Below are 24,223 nucleotides of genomic sequence, written 5' to 3'. Positions count from 1 at the left end.
CGTTGTATTTATCAACAACAATATTTTAACTGTAACCGACTTGTAAAAAAATGAAACCGTTTATTATTCATTCCGTTTTTGTGATCAAATCACAGTTGTGGCTAGTAATTATATAGAAATTAATTAACTTTAATTTATTCTGTTATAAAATACTATTGAATTTTTCTTTGTTCAGGTAATTTTAGCTTTTATAGATTAACGAAACTCGTTGAAATTTTACCAGTAGGATAAGCCTATTTTTTATGTCGTGGACATAAATTTGAAAACTGAAATTATTTCTTTAAGTAACAAAAAAAAAAAAAAAAATGAAATCCTCTGTAATGTTAATATCTGTTTTAATAATGTAGTATATGTGTTTACTCTGTAAGTAGCAAACAGTAGTATAGGTATTTGATTATATCTTCTTGATTTTTGATTTTAATTTAATGAAATTAAATCTTTAATCACTGAATGAATACGACAGTTTACTGAACAAATGTCCATTTTTAATTTTGTAAAATCATAATGGCGAAGTAATGCTTAAAGAAAACTTTAGTTTTCTTTTTTATGTTATGCGTAGGTTTAGACAGTTTGGTCGATTTTATAAATTTTACGAAATACCGTCTTCATTCTGTTTTTAAACGTGCAATATAATTGTTAACAATATCCCAAGAACGCACAATATATTATCCGTATTTTTAACAGCGTAAGAAGAGGCATTGAATTATCCAATTTCAGTATAACTCCCAATTTATGATTTTATTTGTTTAATGAAATTGTTATCTATCACTGAATGAATACGGAAATTTATGAACATCTATATTTTTATAGATTTTAATTATGTAATAAAATTACATTATATTTTTATAAAAATTTATTTCCTGGCTGATCTTTGTAAACTAAAGAAAGGTGTTTGTAGTTCTCTAAGCAGGTCTACGGTTCCTTCTTTTGAAAATTATAGAGAAGAGATTTTTATATTTTATAGTATGCATTTAGATGTCTGACTGCGCTCTTCGTAAGGTGATTATCTGTTGTATACATGACTAAAATGGTCGCCATTAAAAATGGCGCTTGTGTTTAATGTATTGTATTTCTGTTAAAAAAATTGCACAATCAAAATGAAGGTATCGTCGGAAACTGCAATTATTTTTGTGCCAACTGGATTCGGCCGATTTTAGTTACAGTCATTTGTTTGAAAATTAGGGGGATGAAAAGCGGAAATTTCATGATTTTCTTTCACTTTTTTTAAGAACGTCAAATTTTAATTAATTAATTAATTTTCAAATTTGAATTTGAAATAAAATCAAACCCAATGGAGATAAAAATGTTCTACTTTTGGTCGTAGGTTAAACGATTATTAATCAATAGTTATAATTAATATTTAGCCCAGAACTACTATTTAAGCGAGCGGAGCGCTCGCTTAAATAGTAGTCTCGTAAAAACGCTCCGTTTTTTACGAGACAACCTTATCTTTAGTTTCATTGAATATTTTATGATCAAAATCGTTGTAATCCTTGAAACAATTTGAATAAGATAACATTATTTTGAAAATAAAGTATTTAATATTAAGATTTTAATTGAGGTGGGAATGATATGAAACGATAATTCAAAAAGGAACAGTCGAACTAGTTGTTGAGAGTGCGTCCTGTTCGATGCTATATAGACCAATATTGCCTCTCACACGGTTTTATCAGATTAATTTATACTTCGTTAATATTATAAATTATAATTTTTGAAAATGTGATGTATTTTCTCTCTCTGTAGTTGATATATTTTCGTTTAAACATAAATTTGGCCAAGTGTCCTACGAGATAGTGTTAAGTATTGCCATATGTTGGTAATCCACAAAAGTCTTACTCTAACCTTAACCCCCTAACCTCTCTCCACTGAATGGATTACCATCTAAACAGGTCTCGATAACTCACAAAACCGTAGGTAATTGACTAGAGTACTGGTAAGCGCTGCTGACTTTGACTTGCACGGGTCACCCGCTGTCCAAATCTGGTTTCCGGCATTTAGATCTTGCGTTCTTCTGATCCTAAGCATATCTACTATGGAAGGTCTGAATTTCTATGTTACGTAAGACATAATTTTGATTGGTATGAGTGTAGCACTGATTTAACTTTAAAATCGTTCGTTTTCTGAGGCATTCACAGTCACGAACGGTACTGTCAAATCTGGACTAGGCGCGGGGTTCGCGCTTCCGCGTTTTCGGTCAGTTAGTTTGAGGGAATCATGTTAGGTTGGATGTGAAGATGTCCGTGTGAGGCCTACGTGAAGGTGAAATTTGATATGTATTTTACTTATGTAAATGTCTGCCGAGGCATTTACATCGGTGGCATCCCGACGGAGGCCTGGCTGATGACCGTGAGATGTAATCAGTTAGAGGATCTAAAGACGACCTCCTGTAAAGCCCCTCAGGGCTCGGAATGGAGGGGCTAGTTTGGCGACCGGTATCTTCACGAGGTATGTGGATATCCCAATCCCGTAGGGGTTGGGATATCTAGTATGGATATATAAATATGAAAAAAATTTAAAGGTGATCAAATTAATTTCTCAGAATTGCCAAACGACCTGAGTTTTGTGAAGAGAGAGCAATCTATGATATTTGTTTTTAAAGTTTCTCCACGTTTCATATAGAAAATTCAACAAAGATTTATTTCTCTTTTAAGAGGCGAGGAATGGCCCTGTACGAAAGAGTATACGATTAATTACTGTATGATTGTAGGCTTTGTAGGTAATATTATTTGATTAAGCTTTACTTGAAATTATAATTATTGATGTAAATAAATTCCTAAATATATTAACAATTGATTGTACGTATATATAAAATGCAATGAAAATAATTGGATTAAAAAAAAAAAAATTTATACTTTTAAAGGTAGAAATTTTGCAGTAATATTCTGTTTAATAAAAAAAGTAAACTCAGCCGAGATTTATTTATGATTTTTTTGTTACTTTTCCGATTTTTATAGTAAATAAAAAATAAAAAAATGCTATTGGTAAAAACATTACTCCCAATCCCGCATCTGTTTTATTAATTAACTTTTAAGGTTCCTTCTGTCAGAAATCACTGGATTGTAGGTTTTAACCTATATTCTTATGATTTATAATCCGTTGATACTCATTTGCTGCACAAGCGTGTGTGTGTTCGCGTCTGTTTGTATGTAGGTTTCAGTTTTGGTGTAATTTAGAATCTTCTGCAGTAGACGCCCTCATTTCTAAAAAAAAACCTTATCCTATCCTAATCTAGCTGAAGTGTAATAAATTGTGCGTGTTGATTATTCCGTTGGCCATTGAACGGTGGATGTTCTCCTGATGGCGGCTTCTCTAAAGATATTCACACACAGATTTGAATTGAGAAGATCTCTGCGCATCCCGCGTTCACGCTTATCTTTGCGTTTGACTGACATCCACGTGCTTTCAGCTGTTTGCTTATGGGCTCTGGAAATAAGGTCCAAAAAATTTTCACTATAGATAACAGACTACTGAGTATAATTCACTCTAGGAATTCGAGCGACATTGGAATACGATTTCTAGAAATCTGACATTATTGTTCCTGGTAATATAGACGCCACGATACAATATATTGGCGTTTCTGCCGTTCGGTTCATGATGACGTATAGTAAACACTGTCCATCCTCCTTACATACTCGTATGTCACCGGAAAACCCATTGTTTCGGCAGAACGCCGCTCACGTTGTATTTCCTACGTGAGCAACAACTCGTCGATCTCAACTGTCTTATTCGGCCACCGATTTTAATGGAATTTTTCAACAGTTAATCCGCTCAAATTATTCGTAAGAAATTTTTTCCAATCTATCATTAAGTGCACTTTAAAACCAAATACGGTCGTGTAAAAAGCTTCCGTCGTGTATTCGTTTGCCTACGCACGGATAAGTAGATAATATTATTGAGTAGTGATTTAAAGCCTTCGAGCCACGTACATTTTCGCAGGCCGATTTCGGTTCGACACACTTGTTTTCTACACCGCCGTCGATCGTTCTCGTCAGACAAGGTTAAAGTTATATTGTGACCTGCACACATGAATGCAATTCAAAGAGCATTTTCTTCCGTTGCAGGAATTGCAGTCGGTTTATGTGGCGCTTCACGAATTGTAAAAGCGATATTTTCGAAACTGAAAAGGATGGGAAGAGTAGAAGAACGTTGTCCGGTAATTCACTAACGAAAGAATGAATTCAATGAAAACAATTCTATAACGGCGATCTTTTTCCGTAGATAATTGCGAATCCAATAGTGTAGTCGTAACAACACTGGTTCTGTGTCCTTAACGAGACTGTCAATAACAAACTGCAATCTTTATTGATTCATAAAATCGAAATGTGTAACAGTATTGTTTATAAATACACTGCCAGAATCATAAGTAAACAAACTATAGTTTCAACATAAATTAAAAATTTTTGAGAAATAAGAGCGTCTACTGCAGAAGATCGTACTGTATAATCAACATTTTTTATTTTTATTGAAGAGAGCATTCATAGAATGTTGGAATTTATAAAATTACTTTTATGCATATTTTTAAATTAAAAAAAAAATAGTATTCATCAAGGTTTAGGTAGGGTAATTATATTGATAACGTAATAGTTTTCTACCTGGGGTATCTGAAGTAGTGTTGATACTGCTAATACTACAATGGAGGGAATAGTATACCATGACAGGACGGTCCAGCAATCCATCCCCAACTGCACATCAACTGAACTTTCTAAACTCTGACAAATAGTATGGTTATAAATAATAATGAAAAATAAAGAAAAGTTTTTTTATAAAAATTTCCATCCCTAAAAATTTAATTTTTATTAATATATAATCTATTGATTCGAAATTTCTTTGTCGTACTCTTATTTCTCTAAATGGCTGTTATCGGGTTGGGAAAATTAAAAAAAAATATATCTGTAATATTAGATATAATAAATATCTATTCTCTAAAAATCAGAATTCAATAAATTCAAAAATTTTAGCTTTTGGATGTTCCACTTTATCGTTTTGAAAAAAGTAACAGATTTTTCTGTAAATGAGATATTTGAATAGAAAAGATTTTCTGGATTATTATTATCATCGTCAGGTAGTAAGGGGAAGTAACACCACATACTTGAAAATAGAAGTTCTTTTAATATTTTATTACTTAAACCATCGATTTGAATTTTTACTTTTCTGCCAACATAGCTACGCTATAAGAAGGGAAGTATGGTAATCAGCAAAAAAATGGATATATATTTTTTTCATTTCTCGACGTTTTATGACTCGTGGACCCCAAAATACCAAAAAAAAAAAAAAAAAAAATGGAGAATAATTTTTATAAATACGTATGTATGAGTATTGGTGTTTTTGAAGTTTAATAATTTTTGACTGGATAAACCGATTTTGATGAAATTTGGTACAGAAACTCTTGTAAGTGGGGTAATTTGTTGGTAAAAGTTTGGAGTCAACCCACCGGGTTGGTCTAGTGGTGAACGCGTCTTCTCAAATCAGCTGATTTGGAAGTCGAGAGTTCCAGCGTTCAAGTCCTAGTAAAGTCAGTTATTTTTACATGGATTTGAATACTAGATCGTGGATACCGGTGTTCTTTTGTGGTTGGGTTTCAATTAATCGCACATCTCAAGGATGGTCGAACTGAGACTGTACAAGACTACACTTCATTTATAGTCATACATATCATCCTCATTCATCCTCTGAAGTATTATCTGAACAGTAATTACCGAAGGCTAAACAGGAAAAAAGTTTGGAGTGAATATCTTTAGAGAATGAAGGGGATTTAGTGGTTAATTTTCTAATAAATTTTTTTAAAAGTGTTTGCCACAAAATTCCTCCCTTGCCCAAATATCGGAAAAGCTATTTTTTTATTTATAGTCTACTTTTTAAGGAATTTTCTTTTAATGTCTTCCTAGGCATAGTTGTAGTGAGTGCAATGATCTAAAAATATACTTTGAGGGCAATATTGGAGGTGGGGGAACCGAGTTTTTGAATTTTTCAAAACGTTTTTTGTTTAATAAACTTACAGTAATAATATTACAATAAAATTTTATCATAATTCACCCTCACCCCAAAAAAATAAATCTTAGGTAACCTTTTATTGTTTGTACATTTTTTTGTGGATTTTTTATTTTAGTCTTTTCCATTTAAATAGTAAATATAAAAAAATGTATTGAAAGGTGATTTTAGAGATGAGGAGCAGAAAAAAATGCCGATTTTTAAAAAAAATTATTAAAACTTTTTTGTGGTTTATTTAAACATACGGGTGTAATGATAATTTTACAATAAAACTTCGCAAATTATCTCCACTCCAAAAAATAAATCTTAGGTAACTTTTTTCATTTATAACTAACTATTTTTCCACTATATAATAGAAAATAATCAGGGCCAGGAAAGTTGTACTTCTTTATTGTCAGATTTTTATTTATTTATATTTTTTTTTAAAGTTTTAGGGTCATCGACTGGTATGCTCATTAGCCTCTTCCATATACAAATTTATTTCCATCCTTATCAACAACACGAGCGACGTAATCAGTAAACTAGTCTTGTCATAACAAGTAGTCCAGAAATAGGCTTATCAAGGTATACAACAAAACCGCAAAAAAAATACAACACAACAAGGGTGTAAAGGGCCCTTGCCACTTAAAAATCATATGAAGCTGACTGTTTAAAAAACACTTCAAATACACATTAGCTCTCAAAACATTTCTTACAAAATGTTGTCAACAATATAAAATTAAATTCACTGTCAAACAAAAGAAATTAAAACTTTTATTTGGTTAAGATTCTTAAAAAATATCTTTATAATTATTCATCTAATCATTATCGCCTAAGATTCTTCTTAGGCCATTTTTTTTACCCCTCTTTTCCATCTTCCTGGATGTCAAATTCCGAGGTATCCGAGGCCTCAGAGATGGAATCTTTAGTTCCCTCTCCGGAAATCACGGAGAATTTCCTGCTGATGACAACGGCTCATGTGACGCGGTGAGAAGTACATCGCAGTCCAGACTAGATGCACTCACCGCTAAAATATGTGGGTCGGCCATAGTCCCTCGCCCTTCCGGCCTCCGTGCTTATTATTATTAAAATGAACAATTATGATAGAAATGTAGTTTAAAATTTTTACCATCTAGGAAGAGTGTTTTTATAATAAAAAATGAAAAATAAATGTTATATATTTGTTCAAATTTCATTTAAGGATTGTTAGTCAAAGTGTTTTAATCACATTTTATGATATATTGAAAGAAATACTTAGTACAGGATTAAATTCTAGCTAATAAATTTTACAATTAGTTTAACAAGTCATTATTGAACTCTTTTAATTACTTTTATTTTGATAAGAAAATAAATAAAAAAAATATATACAGTAACATAAAAATTTTTAAAATTTTATCACGGGTAAGAATAAAGCTGCTGAACGCATACAAAATTTCGCAATATAATGTGCATCGTTTTTTTTTTTTTAGTGTAATAATATTAAAATAAATATTAAAATCTAATTTGGTTAATTATTCTGTATATGGTAATAGAATAACTCGTTATAAACTCATATGCTGATTTTCCAACTTCAAGAAAATTTATGATAGTTAAATTGAGTTAGGTTAGGTTACGTTATGTTTAACGTAAAGGGTTTGGAAAGTTACCAATTTATTCCTTCCATATTAATATTAATTTACTACAACTCTGCCCGTTTTTGTTTCTATTCGTAAATGGGTGTATAGGTCGAATAATATCGAAAAATTCGATATTCAACCTGAATTAACTCTAATCGTGCATTTTAACTTTTAATTATGTTATTTATTATTTAACTTTTAATTGAGATATCTTGCGTGCCTCACAAGATTACTAGATCTGTCTGCATATGATTTTTCCTTTGGAAGTATCTAAATTGCATAATTTCCTAATATCACACCACACAATCTCCAGAACGTTAAAGAACAAAAAAAAAAAGAAGTGGCTCGAATTCACGTAGCTACACTGCAAAATGTGATGATAACATAAATACGTACAACACTGTTGGAATGTATGAAACAGAGCGGTGGCCATCTTCGAGAGTTTACTTTTAAAGAATGCTTATTTTTAAATAATTTAATTTCATACATAATAAAGTGATGACGTAATACTTTTCTACTTATTTATGACTCATTTTTAATCGCCCGATTCATTACCACACTGTATTTTTTATGATGGGCTTTAAGAGTTACATTTATAGTATTTGAAAAAAAAGGAGAATAAAAAATGTATTTTTTTATCTACTTTTTGATACTATATAAAACTTAGGTTTGATTTATATCCAAATCAAAAGCTAAATCATAATAGAACACTAAAATAGACTTTTAACAAGTTGCTGCTAAAATTTATTTTAGATTTAATTGAAATCTTAGCTGCCCCTCTTTAACAAAAACAATGTTAAATTTAAAAAGTTTTAACGTGGTGGGATTTAATCACTCAAAATTTACTTTAAGAAAAGCTAAACTTCATAAAGTTTGCAACTGCTTTTATGGATAAATTTTGAGAAACTTCTCGTAATTTATTCGCTAAGGATTCGCTTTATAAAAAAGATTTTTAAAAAACAATGCAGAGAAATATTTAAAAAAGTTTAAATCCTTTATGGATAAACTGTTTTTTATTTTTATTTAAAAAACTGCCAGGTCGAGTTGTGAAAGAAATTTATTCCCGCCGTACTTTTTAGTTACTTAATAACGATTTATTTACTGATGATGAGTTTTAAAAAGTTTTAAAAATTTAAAGAAAGAAAATTTAAATAAAGGGGACTTAACTAACTTACCTCAGACCAAACCTGTGACTCGAAAATAGAGAAATACAATAAAAAAGTACTTTTTGCTTTTTTATAAATATACTATATATATATAAACATATGTATGTATATATTTATAATACAATATGCCGTGAGTGATTTATAATCAACGCCCAGCAAAAACTACTGAAATTAAAGAAAATTTGTATACACGTTCTTTGTATGGTGTAAGTGCAGACTAAGAAATAATTTTTTTTTGAATTCATTATCTAAATGATTAAAATGCAAAATTGAGTAACAATGAAATTTATTTATTTTTTTTAATTTCTCGGTAACAAATGAAGATATCATCTTGATTTTTGGTGTATTTATTTATTTTTCTGTTTAGCCTTCGGAACCGCCGTAGGTTACTTAAGAGGATGAATGAGGATGATATGTATGGATGTAAATGAAGTGTAGTCTTGTACAGTTAGAGGTCGACCATTCCTACCCACCAGGTTGGTCTAGTGATGAATTCGTCATCGCAAATCAATTGATTTCGAAGTAGAGAGTTTTAAGGTTCAAATTCTAGTAAAAGCAGTTACTTTTATATATATTTGAATACTAGATAGTGGGTACCGGTGTTCTTTTGTGGGGTAAGGAGGAAATATTAAAACCGAAAGGAGGAGGCAAAAAAGCAAAAAACCATATATTTCAATTTTAAGAGGTGGGGGGTTCAATTTTGAAAAAAAAATTTTTTTTTAATTATTTGTGACCATTCTAGGTAACAAATTTGCCTTAATATGGTTTTCTCTAAAATACCTCTGAAGAAAATCGAAACTAGTCTTTTCGTGTTTTCCCCGCCCCTTAACGAATTATGAAAAAAAATTAAATGATCAATTCCTATATAGAAATATTTGAGCTAAATTTGAAGAATATCGGTTTGGTGAATCTTGAGGTATAAAGCCAAAAGTAGTGCGATACACATACATACGGATATATGCACACACATACACACACACACACACACACACACACACACACACACACACACACACACATACACAGTATACGGACGCTCTGATACAAGCATCACTTCCACCGCGCAGTTCTCCCACCACAACGGCGCTGCAGCCCCAACACTCTCAGGCTCCAATAAAAGAGCGTGCAAGAGAGTGAATTTGCAATTCATCGTCCATCACCACCTGGAGAAGACCAAGAAGACAGAAGTTCTCCGGCCGGCTTAACGTGGGACCTCCCGGCGGATGCCAACATCCCCGCCGGAGCGGCAGGCCTGGTTGGCCCGCCGCTGGACGCGGACGTTACCTTCCCGCTCCAGCTCGCCGGGCTTCAATCGCCCTGGCCGCGGCGGACTCAGCAGCAGGAGCTGGTCTAACGTGGAATCGCTCGGGGAGAACCGCTTCGGCCACGCCGGCGAAGGACGACCGATGCCGACCCGACACTGCGGGGCTCTGGGGGTTGCCATTTCCACGCTGTAGTGGGGACCCAACTGCCGTTGAGGGAAGGCTTGGTCGGACTTCAATGGCTGAGCCGCAACTCCCCGACTTCTCCAGAGACCAGCTTCCGGACCCAACAGCTCTTCTCAGAGCTAACTAAAAAACGGCCCTTTTCAGGGCCACCGCAAGATTATGAATTACGTGCCGTCGAAGCCATTCGGCGACAATATATATATATACATACAAATACACACACACACACACACATATATATATATATATATATATATATATATATGTTATTTGGTCTAGATGAACCACTAGTTGGACCCTAAAACGTAGACTTGCTAAAACCAGATACCCCCATTTTTGGCAAGCTCTCCAAACTTACCCCTTTAATATAGCTACTCTAGTCATATACGCCGGAAATTAAAACATATGTTTCATATAAAAACGGATTGGAGATCCCTTCAAAATTTGAGAAAGTAATATTTACAAAAGTCGCTGAAACTTTTATCAGTATTCATTTTTGGTCCATTATTTTATTATTTTAACATACGTGCTGTTACAAACCAAACAACCGATTTATATTTTTATCAGAAAGGGAATGACCTTATTGTAATTAGTGTAAGGTAAGATTTCATTCAGAATTGGGAAATATTTATGCTACAAGCTTCGCTAAAATAGATCTGCTTGTAATCATACGATATTTGAACTGCTCGTCACTACCTACACAAACTGTACTGTTGTACTAAATCCTGGAATTTGTAATTATTTTTTATATTAAATTAAGTTTTAAAAATGAAAAAAACTGAATTTTAAAGTTTTATCATATTTTTGCATTTTTGGATTCATGGGAGCTAAACGGTTAGGAAATCAAAAATTTCTGCGATGTCATTCTTTATTGACAACAATATTTCCCATCTGTTAAATTCTTGAAAAGCAAACCGTCTGAGAACAAACAATACTTTTCTTTATATTTACTTAATTTTCATCTTTTGGGGCATTAAATTGAACAAAATAATTTCAATTTTCGTTTTATAAGTAAGCTTATATAATATGAAACTGATTAAATAACAAGTTTCCATTGTTATTTTAAACAACTGAGCGGAGCCATAGAAAGGGGTGATTATAAATATCGATTTTCCTGAAAACATCCGACAATTTCACAGCTTTATATTTTTGTGGAACGTTGGACAGGCGAAACAACCATGCGTTTGCAATTGAAGTATTGTATAAAAATGACGGTAGTTTTACAGTTAACAAATTTTTTGAAACCACTTCAGTACCCATCAAAATGATATAGCATCATCAGCCTATGCCATTAAAGTCAGTTGTAGAATTTTGAAAAAAACTGATTCACTGTTGAACAAGAAGCCTCTTTTTTAAAAAAATAAATGTTCATTAACCTAAAACATACACAACAGTGGTTGCCTTTGGTACAGAGCTTCAAAAGGTCTATCCACTACCATTCAATTTCACTTGGCTTGTCAAACATCAGTGTTCAAAGGATCCTTCATGAGGATTTATGCATACATCCATATAAAATTCAAGTGGTGCAGATATCAAAATAGAATTAATCTGTGACTTTTGCCGCTGATGTTTGACTCTTAACGTTGACAAAAAACGTAATTCACATTACCCCAAAAAGTAATGTACACATTTTCACTTACGTTGATATGTTAATAAATAAAACCTACGATGTTGAGCAAAAAACAATCCTAATGACTAAAATGCATTAAGAACCATTTCACAGTTATCGATTATTTGGAATAATCGATCCATATTTCTTTGAGACGATGATGGAAATGCTCTTATCTTTACATCAGAGCGAAATGTCCGAATGATTGAAGAATATTTCTATCCTCAGGAAGCGGAATAACCCGAATCCAGTTTTTTTTAAACAGGATAAGGTGACCATCATACAGCTAGGCAATCAAAGAATTCTGTCAAATAATTGTTTCTATGCCACATTATTTCCATTTACGATGATATTACTTAACCCTTAATTCCTTGATTTGATTTGACCCATTGATCTCACAGCCTGTAGATTTTTTCTGAGTCTGTTTAAAAACTAAATTATTCAGTAATCCATCCCCAGAAAACAGCAAAACTAATAGAAAATATTTTTCAAGAAATTACCCCAATTCCTGTGTATTTTACGTCGACTGATAAGAAAAAGTAAAAACTTGATTTGAAGAATTTATGATTAGAAATTATAAATACCTTCAAGATATACTTTTTAAATGTTTGGAATATTTTAAAGTACAATTGAATGTTATTAAATAAACTGCCAGGCTACAGTAAAAGTCCTTTTTAAATGTATAAAAAACAAAAATTGAATCTTTTAAATAGACTATTTTTTTGCCTTTAAATATATAACTGTAATTTAAAATTTATTCAGTTGATGAGTCTTATGTAATTAATATTCCTTTAAATAAAATTTTGGTAGATGTTCACAGGTAATGATCTATTTTCAACCGATTATTTACAGATAATCTTCATCAGTTCTTTCTCATTTAATCTTAGTTTAAAGTGATGTTAACAACATTTTTTTTTCTTATAATCGAGCTAAACCAAGTAAATTACTTTTGTAGCCTGCAATACCAGTTTCTCTTTTCTTTCTAATTGGTTCGTTAGGTCTATCATTAAATCATGGTTGATCGAACGAAACATGGTTGTTTTTCTAGAAACCAGAGAAAATAATTATTTTTTAGTTACCTGTAAAATCAATGTACTTTTTTATCTTCTTTTACCCACTTATCTCTCTCTCTCACACACACACACTCGCGCGCGCGTACAGAGGGAGAGAGAGAGAGAGAGAGTCAAACTCGTATATTAAAACATAGAGTTCCTATTAATTCCTTTTACCATCCTACCATTTGTATGTGTGTGTGTTTATTCAAAAATTTACGTACTTAGAAAGAGGAAAGAATATTTTCTGTAAACTTACCTTCTGACCTGAGTCTCGAAGAGCCTGGAAGACTTGATATTTTCGCGTATATTCTTTAATATTATTATTTTCTCTGCTGATTCTAGTCGCCCAACGTTTGGCCTCTTTACTTAATGTTTGTACAGCTGACGGATGATCTGCAGTTACTTTCTCTACTGTATCGTTATCACACGGTTCAAATTCATATTGTATGTGTTGTTTTAGGACCGGATAATAAAGGTATACGCACTGTAGATTGTAGTCTCTACTTAGCTGTTAACAAAAAAAAAGGCATTAATTGATGTATTTTCAAATGAAAATGAATATTAATTAATCAGAAATGTTTGTTATCGATGCATTTTTTTTACATTAAAAATTTAAACAAAACTTGGGAATATTTTTTAATATAACCAGAACTGTATATCTATTTTTATAATATCAGCTTGTTTCAGCCGCCAAAAAATACAGTAATAATATACTTGAGTATGATATTTCAAAATTGTTGGTTTTCTAATTTTGTTTAATCTCCGTATAAGCATGTTTTAAACAATTAAGTTATAAAAAAGATATTTAAAAAGTCTAAGAAAATTTTAGGATTGAACAGCTGTGTTTATTAAATAAAAAAAATCCCTTCGGCACGCCGGAAGACGGAGGTAGATTTCACCAGTTTTAAGCAGGTGATAAAAAGATTTCCACCTTAAAGTTAAGAAAAACTTCAAATTTACTCAATACGACAATGGTTGCACGTGAAAAAAGTTTTACATGTTTAGGATACGACAAGCCCCATCTTCTTACAATTCCAACAATATTTTGGTCCCCTTGCTGTAAGGGTTAGTCATATCAGTAATTGTTTCAGACAAAAGTTTTAGGTAATGTTTAGAGGGCTAATAACCACTTTAAACTGTTTCGATACTGTCCGTAATAAGGGAGGTATCATTTATTTTTCTTTGAAACTCCATTTTTTCAACACCCGCGGCCAATAGTTGGTGACATCAAAAAACTATACTTTGATAGGTTTTCGGCCCGTATCCAAAAAGTAATAGGAACTTGAAACGAATCCGATATTTTACTTAATAGGAAAGTTATAGCGCTATTTTTGTTTTCGAAAAAGACCTCTCATTACCACCCTTATGGTCCGTTTTGACCGTTAACAAACTCGACCGGGATTTTGGGTCGTTATATTTTACGTATCAATTCGAAAATGATTGGCGGAAAATTACAGCAGTGTACACAAGAAAGTGAAATTTATACATGTATATATAAACTTTTGAACTGACGGTGGTTTTGGAGTGTGGGGGATGTGAAACACAAAGATATATCGAAATTTTCCAGAAGTCGAATCACGGTACCCATTACAATAGGTAGCTAGCTTTCTTATGAAATCTACCTAATAACAGATTTTTATTTGTTTTGTTTACTTGTTAATACAAAATCGGTTGATGAGTTTAATTTACCTTAATAAAAATAATTTTTTAGAAAAAAAAAATTATATTTTTTTTAAATTAGTAAAAATGTTTAGTATTTATTAAATTTTTAATTAACAATTAATACCACAACATAAAGATATTATTGCAGCTATAGCCATCTAACGCATTCCGAACCGCTACCTCGGTTAAATAGGTCCTCCCCCCTTATGTTTCGGTGTGTCATGGCGTCCAAAATCCCCTTTTTTCGAGGTCATTTACGTTTTTTCACCAAGTTGCAATACGTGATTAAGATAATTGGATAATTCTTGAATCAGGCATATGCCAAAGTGATCACATCACAGTTGCTGTCTCTCTTTCATTTTCTCCATCAGAGGCTTTTCCAGCATTGACCTCCTTCTAAAATTCCTTTTTTTAACCGTAAAAAAAATTGTGAGACTGCAATAACATCTCCAGAAGCCCATCTTTATTGATTTGATTCTTTTTCATTGTCTGGTGTTGATGTTCCACGTTTCACAGCTATACGCGAACTATTCTTAATTAAAGAGGAGAATTAGTAGACCAAGAACATTAGCGAGTATTAGCCCGTGACAATAATTTGTGATATTTAATATCTTTATAAATCACAATTAATCAGTTACGCAACATCCCTAGTCTGAAAATATCTGCGTGTCAGATTGCGGGATCACAGTTAAGGATCCGAAATTCACATATACACAAATTACTTCTTTTTTCTTCTATAGTAAGCTTATTTTAAAATTAGGATTTTTGTATAATATTATTAGGTTTTTGATGTATTTAAAATTATAATATTAGAGTAGTGATCGCGACGCAACAGTATGATCGATAAACAGGTATCTTTAGTAGAATTTACACACTAATTTTTGTATTTTATAAAGGTTAACTAATTTAATTAATAAGATACAAGTATTCTGATAAGAAATTCTCCGATCTGGCCAACCGAGAAACGATTTATACCAATGAGTCCACTTGGATTATTTTTTTAAGAGCGTTCAAATTTTTTGGAATGAAAAAACTACATTTTTATGACGTATCAGAATAGTAACTTTCACGGATATTCGTAAAAATAGATGTTTTTTTGTTTTTTTTTTTGTCTTCAGTCATTTGACTGGTTTGATAGAGCTCTCCAAAGATTCCCTATCTAGTGCTAGTTGTTTCATTTCTGTATACCCCCTACATCCCTAAAAATTTGTTTTACATATTCCAAACGTTGCCTGCTTACACAACTTTTTCCATCTATCTGTCCCTCCAATATCAAAGTGACTATTCCAGGATGCCTTAATATGTGGCCTATACGACTGTCTTTTCTTTTAACTATTTTTTCCAAATGCTTCTGTCTTCATCAATTTGTCACCTATTCATTTGTCACTTTATCCACCCATTTGATTTTTAACATTCTCCTATAACGCCGCATTTCAAAAAATTATAACATTTTCTTCTCAGGTACTCCGATCAACCAAGTTTCACTTCCACATAAAGCTCTGCTCCAAACATATACTTTCAAAAATGTTTTCCTGATGTTTAATAATTTTTGATGCAAACAAATTATATTTCTGACTGAAGGCTCGTTTCGCCTGTGCTAATCGGCATTTTATATCGCTCCTGCTTCGTCCATCTTTAGTAATTCTACTTCCCAAATAACAAAATTCTTCTACCTCTATAATTTTTCTCTTCCTGTCACCTATCTTTTTGTCTTCCTATCTTCGTTATTTCTACTACATTTCATTACTTTCGTTTTGTTCTTGTTTATTTTCATGCGGTAGTTCTTGCGTAGGACTTCATCCATGTCATTCATTGTTTCTTCTAAATCCTTTTTACTCTCAGCTAGAATTACTATATCATCAGCAAATCGTAGCATCTTTATCTTTTCACCTTGTACTGTTACTCCGAATCTAAATTGTTCTTTAATATCATTAACTGCTAGTTCCATGTAAAGATTAAAAAGTTATGGGGGTAGGGAACATCCTTGTTGGACTCCCTTTCTTATTACGGCACCTTTCTTATGTTCTTCAATTATTACTGTTGCTGATTGGTTCCTGTAAATGTTAGCAATCGTTCTTCTATGTCTGTATTTGAACCCTAATTTTTTTAAAATGCTGAACATTTTATTCCAGTCTACGTTATCTAATACCTTTTCTAGGTCTATAAATGCAAAGTATGTTGGTTTGTTTTTCTTTTATCTTCCTTCTAATATTAATCTGAGGCCTAGAATTGCTTCCCTTCTCCCTATACTTTTCCTGAAACCAAATTGGTCTTCTCCTAACACTTCCACCACTCTCCTCTCAATTCTTCTGTATAGAATTCTGATTAAGATTTTTAATGCATGATGAGTTAAACTAATTGTTCTGTATTCTTCACATTTATCTGCTCCTGCTTTCTTTGGTATCTTGACTATAACACTTTTTTGAAGTCTGACAGAACTTCCCCTTTTTCATAAATATTGCACAGATGTAATAAAACTTTATATTTTACAAATTTTAATTTTCTATTTAACTAATTTTTATTAAAAATCAATACTTTTACAGATCATATCCGAAAAGTAATGAAATTTTACATTTTTTTACAGAAAAATTACATTTCCAAAAAATACATTTATATATTTATATGTAGATGCTAATTTAATTTTTTTCGAGTGTTCATGTATAACACAGGTTTAAAAAAAAAATTTTTCTCTCTCGTGTGTAAGTTGTTTTAATTGATTAATTAATAAAAAAAAAAAGAAAATATCTTTTACAATAATTTGTAAAATATGTTTAATTTACACTGCGTATGTTACAAATGCCTAATTATATGAATAATATTAGTCTATCACGCATTATTATGACGATAATTGTTAATTAAAATATGTTTAAACTTTTTAAAATTAAGAAAAATCTAAAAAAAAGATGTTTTAGCTGACTGGAAAATTTGAATTTTTAGAAATTATCAACCTCATCCTTACTCAATAACAAAAAAACAAAAGATAAACATTAAAAATTAAAAAGCACGACTGCTAAAAAATATACGTTGCATTTTAATATAGGATAATTAAAGAGCGTGCTGGTGACAATTATGTATACAGTACAATTTAATTTTTAATTTTTACATTTATTTACATATATAAATAAATGCTACACATTGTGTGTGTGTGTGTGTGTGTGTGTGTGTGTGTGTGTGTGTATGTGTGTGTGTGTGTGTGTGTGTATGTGTAGTATATGACACTCCCGGTAATGTAAGGATTCCAATGCGGGCTCATACATCTAAATCGGTTAGTCATTGTACTGCTACAGTGGAACAATCATAAATATATGCATACACCCTAAGTACATTACACTCTTTTTTGGACAAAATATTTCCAGAACATATGCAGTTTTATTAATGTTATTAACATAAATGGAAATATACAGATCACATTAATAAATAATACCTTTTCGTAAGTAAAAGCGTTTTTTCACGCTTCATGAGTGAGATGAATTTTTCTTAGTACCTTTCTTTTCATTTTCCAATTCTTTTTTTTTTAAGAAATTCAAGCATTCAGATCTGTATAAATCTTAGAAAATCTAAGTTTAGTAAATTTTTAATTTTTTGATATTGATTTTTTATTATAAATTTGTGCTGTTGCATGTTCGGCTTTTTTCCATTTTTTACACTTGTCTTTCCATTCTTACTACTTCTAGAATAAGAATGATTATTTCTCCAGGATATTTAAATAGTGTTGTTTTTTTAATATTTTAATTAGGAGATATTTAATTACAAATTACGAGTAAAAATTTAAAAAAAGCCTTTGGATTGTACATGAAGCAGATGTAATTCTTAAAATTATTTTAAAACATTTTGCTGTAATAAAGGTGAATACGTTTTGTTTAGAAAAAGTGAGTTATTTCACTTTTATCTTGTAATGTATTCGAATAATACTCAAATAGGAGTTATTAGAGTAGAAGATGAAGAAAGGTAACCTCTAATTCAAGAGAGAGTAAGACAAAGTTTTCCTTTAGTAAGAGTAAGTTTAGAGTAAGTTTTTCCATTAAATTCTAACTTGGAGAAAAGCTAATAATAAAGGAAATGAAGGAAGAAATTTTTGAGTGGAGTAACTAATCGAGGAGAAAAATTTCTTTATTACATTCTTTTTTTGCAGAAATCAAAGAAGTATTGAATGACATGGATTATTGTTCGGAGAGAAGTAGTTTAAAAATAAATCGTAGTAAAATGTAACAGGAAATGAGGAATTATGAAGAAAAGTAAAGGAAAATTTTTATTTCCCTACCAATCATATCTTTCGTAACACTTATTGTTCTAGTGTAACTTACAATTACATAATTATTATCTGCTACGGATTTAATGATTTATTTTTACTTCATTGTACGAAGTAAAGAAAGTATTGTGATCGCAAAAAATTTCGGTTTTCAGATTTCAACGGAAATATCCATTTTGATTATCCCGCATAACTCAAAAACGATTAGCCGTAGGCTGTTGAAATTTTGGATTTAGTACTGTTGTAACATCTAGTTGTGCACCTGCCCTTTTTATTGCAATGGAATGGACCAAAAGTGTCCAAAAAAGTCCAAAATCCCCCCAAAAATTGGATTTTGGACTTTTTCTTAACTGCAGTAATAATTCCTCATTGAGAGCTTTTCAACGATATATCATAAGTGTTACTTATCTTCATTGGTTCCAGAGTTATAGCCAAATAAAATTTTAATTAATGAAATATTTTGAACTTACAAGGGGAAAGTACATAGATTCAAATTCGACTTCTTTCCTTTTTTTTAATTTAAATATATTGATTTATTAATTATTAATCTGTGATTGTAAAATATTTTTACAATAAATTATAATTCAATAATAAGAATAATATATATATATATATATATATATATATATATATATATATATATATATATGAAAAAAAAATCTTAAGTTATTAGTGAAATAAAATTTTATGTACTTTTCAATTTTTAAAAAAAAAAAATTAAACAGTAACTAGTAATTAAATAGTATGCCTATTAAAGTAATTTAATAGGATTTGTATAAGGAAGATAAGATTTTTTTCTCTTCGTGGATATGTTTAAAATGAGAACTCCCTTGTTCAGCTCTATCAAGGAAGAAATACGAGTATTAATATGTTTTATTAATTCTGAACGGTTATAATCAGCAAAGATTCTTAGAATGAGAAAAAATACAAAGAAAGTTGTTTTAGTGGAAACAAGATTTACGAATGGATTATTCGCTTTAAAAAAAAATTAGAATGATGATCAGTAAAAAGGTTCGTTCACTTGGACTAATTCGGCAATATTGAAGCGGTTAAACAAATAGTTCACAATAACTGACGAACTGAGTTGATGAACTTTCAAGTGAATTGATTTTAAGCCGTGGCACGGTATTTTCAACCGTCCACAATTCTTTAAAGTTTCGAAAAGTCAACTGACCAATATAAAAAAAAAATCCGTTTGTAAATTTCTCAGAAGCTCTTGAGATATAATGAAGATATCGAAACTAATTTTTTAAGTGGATAGTAATTGTAGATAAAACATGGGTTCATCACTATGAACCCGAAATTATGCGACAAAGATTTGTCTGCAAACATTCTGTATCTTCTACGAAAAAAGTTTCAAATTGGTCATATCTACAGGAAATTTGAAGATAATAATATTTTGGGATATGGAAGGTCCAGATTTTATTCACTTCACATTTAAATGTGTAACGGTGAATAGTGAAAATATTGGAATCAATGAGTGGAGAAATCAAGTCTAAAATATGTGGAATATTTAAAAAAAAAAAGAGTATGATTTTGCTTCAGGTAACTAAGTCTCAAACGACCTGTAAGAGAAGATTTAGGTTTTGAACTCCTGGTAAATGTTAAGATAGGAAAACAAAATACAACAGAAGTTTGTAGAATTTTGTTATTTAGGTAGCAAAATTACAAAGGTTTGACTAAATAATCCGGATATAAAAAGGTTGGCTCGAGCTTGGGGAGCTTTCATGTAGAAAAGAATCTGATTGTAAAGACACAATTTAAGAATTAGAAAGATATTCATGAAAATATTTGCGAGGAATTTAACGATTTATGTTAGTGAATGTAGAGAATATAAAAAATAAGAAAGAAAAGAATTGAACCTCTCAAAATATTACAGGAGGATGTTGATAGTTAATTATAATTTAATTAGATGGTTAGATAAAATTCGAAATGGAAGGGTTTCTTGTCTGTATATTAAGGCATCCAAATTTAGTTCATTTGATGATAGAGGGACAAATAGTTAAGAATAATGATATACGAATAGCAAGTAATTTGATATAGCAAGTAATGTGAAAATATTAGTGCAGAATAAACAGCAATGAAGAATAACAACAAATCCGTCAAATTACATAAAAAAAAATGTAATGTGCTTGTTAAAAAAACTGTATGTCCATGATAAACTGTTTTAAAAATTATTTTTAATACTCGTATTTAAATAATTCATTAATCTTTCTTCAGTTAGAATTATACTAAGTTAATTCAGTAATCTGAAAATCAGTATTCTGCATCTAAGATAATTCAGTTATTTAAATTATGAAATATTCAAACGGGCTTGAAAAGTAACCTATGACAAAAATTAATTTTTTTTTTAATTTTTGTATTATTAAGCAAATTTTATTTCATAAATACATTCTTTTATAAAAAAATAATTATTTTCAAAGTGTTTATACAAAAAAGGTATTTATGTAAAAGAATAGCCTGTAGTAAAAAAGTATCTGGATTTAAACGTTAAAACGAATTAATAACTAAACAGGATAAAACAAATATAAAATAATAATAAAAAAAATTAATTCTCTGGTGACATAGAAATAGAAAGCTTTCTGTCACCAGAGAATTAATTTTTATTTAAATTAAATTTTAATTTTTTAAATTAAAAATACATACCATGTTACTATAGTAACGCTCTATTTTTTTTTTTCTTTTTTTCATGTACATTGCAGATAATTTAAACCTGCCAATAATTCCATTTTGTTCGTCGTAATATATATAATTGCGGGAGTGAATAAAGCGAGTGAATCCCTATATAAATTCCAAATCTACTCTATATAGCAATTGTTAAAAATGTTGTACAATATGTTATTACAAAGGATGTAATAAATTTGTAAGTTTCTTCAATTTTTTGGAAGAGTAACAGATTTTGGGAAAGATTCGTTGCATGAAAACATATAAAGAAATATTCCTACTGTTTTCTTTTTTTAGTTGATACAGTTTTGGGTAAACACCCATCTCTTTTCGGTAATATTAAATATAATGAATCTTTTCACTTGCGTATTAAATTAGAAATTGTAAAAATATGATTGTGTTCATACTTTTCAGTTAAAGCCGGTATAGGATTCGAAATGTATACTCGTATCATGTAAAATTAATGCAAATTAAACACTGAAAACTTTTCAGTTATCTATAAGTTACCGTGAAAGACCGATATCTGGCAATTGCAATATTCACCGGTGAATATCGACAAATAGGTCTTTCACATGACCTATAAAAGCACAAAATATTTACTTATTCGGACCTTCGCCGGTATACGTCGACACATATAAGCTCTGTTGGGGGTCGAAACGATAACTAGAAATTAAAAAAAATCACCCGATACCAATCGCTCGCTAATCTCGTCTAAGTAACGTTAAATATACAAATTATGTATGTTATTTTCCAACATAGGAAGCGATTAATCAAATTTTAATTTTTTTTATAAATACGGTGAATTTGATTAATCGCTTCCAGTGTTAGAGAATAATATATATAATTGTATAATGTGTACTTAACATTAATTAGACGACGTTAGCGAGCGAAGCGAGCGTAGGTTATTTTGACTTAAAATTTAAACTTATTTTTTTACTTCCTTGTACGAAGTACTGTGATCGCGAAAAATCTCGGTTTTAAGATTTCAATGGAAATATCCATTTTGACATTCCTGAATCCATTTTGACTAGTTTCGGCGTGACGTCTGTACGTACGTACGTATGTGCGTATGTATCCCGCATAACTCAAAAACAATTAGTCGTAGCATTTTGAAATGGATTTAGGACTGTTGTAACAACTAGTTGTGCACCTATCCTTTTTATTGCAATGGAATGGACCAAAAGTGTCCAAAAAAGCCCAAAATCCAACAAAATTGGATTTTGAACTTTTTCTTAACTGCAGTAATAAACCCTCATTGAGAGCTTTTCAACAATATATCATAAGTGGTACTTATTTTCATTGGTTCCAGAGTTATAGCCAAATAAAACTTAAATCAATGAAATATTTTGATCTTACAAGGGGAAGCACAGCAGTTCCAGTCCGACTTTATTCTTTCTTAACTTACTCTTTTTTTTAACTTTTTTTTTTTAATTTAAATATATTGATTTATTAATAATTATTAACCTCTGATTGTAAAAAGATTTTTACAATAAATAATAATTCAATATAACAATAAAAAAAAAAAAAAATGAAAAATATCAGAAGTTATTAATGAAATAAAATTGTATGTACTTTTATTAAAAAAAAAAAAAAAAATGTGTATACGTAATTTAATAGGCGTACAAAGAAATCGTATGGTGTCCACATGAGAAATTTTTACGAGAGTTTCTCGTATTGGGTATTTTTTTTTTTAATTTCTAGTTATCGTTTCGACCCTCTCCAGAACTTATCTGTGTATTTATCGACATTTACCGGCGAAGGTCCGAGTGTATAATAATATAAGTAAATATTTTAATATTTCACCGACGTATTTAGTATCTGTTGACATTCTACCGGTGAATATTGACATTCTCTAATTTCGGTCTTTTACGGTAACATATCTTCTACATGAGCTCTTTACTTTTTAAAAGTTCTTCATTTTTATTAAAAATTGACAAAATTTTTATTAGAACCGTATCAATTAACTTTTTTCGGTTGTGTCTGTGAGCTTCACATTGAATGACACAAAAAAAGCTGGGTATGCTTGTACTTTATAAAATACAAAACATTACGTGATTAACATCGAATGCTTTCTTAATTAAACCGGTTTTACAATTATTAAAATTTGCCAATAAATATTTTATTGAAGTGGGTTTATTTCGTATTTCCATGCACAAATTTCATACTAATATGATAAATTAATCATAAAAAAGAATTACATACCATATTATGTCAGAAGTGGGGTAAGTTTTATTTCTCATTGATATGTACAAAAAATGATTAAACCTGATTAATAAATAAATTAATTTTCATGAATTCTTTTGTTTCGTGATTGTTTTTCTTGCAGTATTAAAAAAAAAAAAATTAAAGCAAATCTTTTACTGCGTCCAACGAAGAAAAGGAGACAATTTCAGAATATGTTCTACTGGTGAAATCGATTTCATTAAATCATTAGGTACAGAAAAAAGTAATACGATTTTCTGTCTTTCGTCTGTTTAGCTTCAATAAAGAACCATTCTTTAAAAGTTTTTATTTACTTTTTATTGGCTGTATTCGTACATTAATTCTTTTACAATTAAATTCTCTACAAGTTTTATTATTAAATCTTCTGCATTTATTAGTCATTTAACTAAGCTATTTTATTACAAACCTGAAAAACCTTATTTTCGATACCGAATTTTTTGTTTTACGTTTGATATCTTAAAACCCACTGGAGTTACAGTTTTGAGACCTGTTTTATCCTATTTCTCATCTTATGTTACACAAGAAACTACCAACTTTACTCCTTAATTTGAGTCCCAAAAATTA

At 30.5% G+C, this 24,223-nt stretch overlaps 1 protein-coding gene across 1 annotated transcript in view; it reads right to left on the bottom strand.

Annotated features, from left to right (window-relative positions):
• nwk (FCH and double SH3 domains nervous wreck) overlaps positions 1-24,223 on the bottom strand; it is a 421,122-nt gene that overhangs the window by 96,114 nt on the left and 300,785 nt on the right. The window contains exon 10 of the mRNA XM_075374151.1: positions 13,118-13,369. Within this exon, the coding sequence (XP_075230266.1) occupies positions 13,118-13,369 (252 nt within the window). The remainder of the gene's footprint in view (positions 1-13,117; positions 13,370-24,223) is intronic.

The sequence above is a fragment of the Lycorma delicatula genome, chromosome 8 (genome assembly GCF_047948215.1).
Source record: "Lycorma delicatula isolate Av1 chromosome 8, ASM4794821v1, whole genome shotgun sequence".
NCBI classification, from domain to species: Eukaryota; Metazoa; Arthropoda; class Insecta; order Hemiptera; family Fulgoridae; genus Lycorma; species Lycorma delicatula.
Note: the sequence above shows the minus strand (reverse complement) of the source record. Positions and strands in the feature narration are given on the sequence as shown.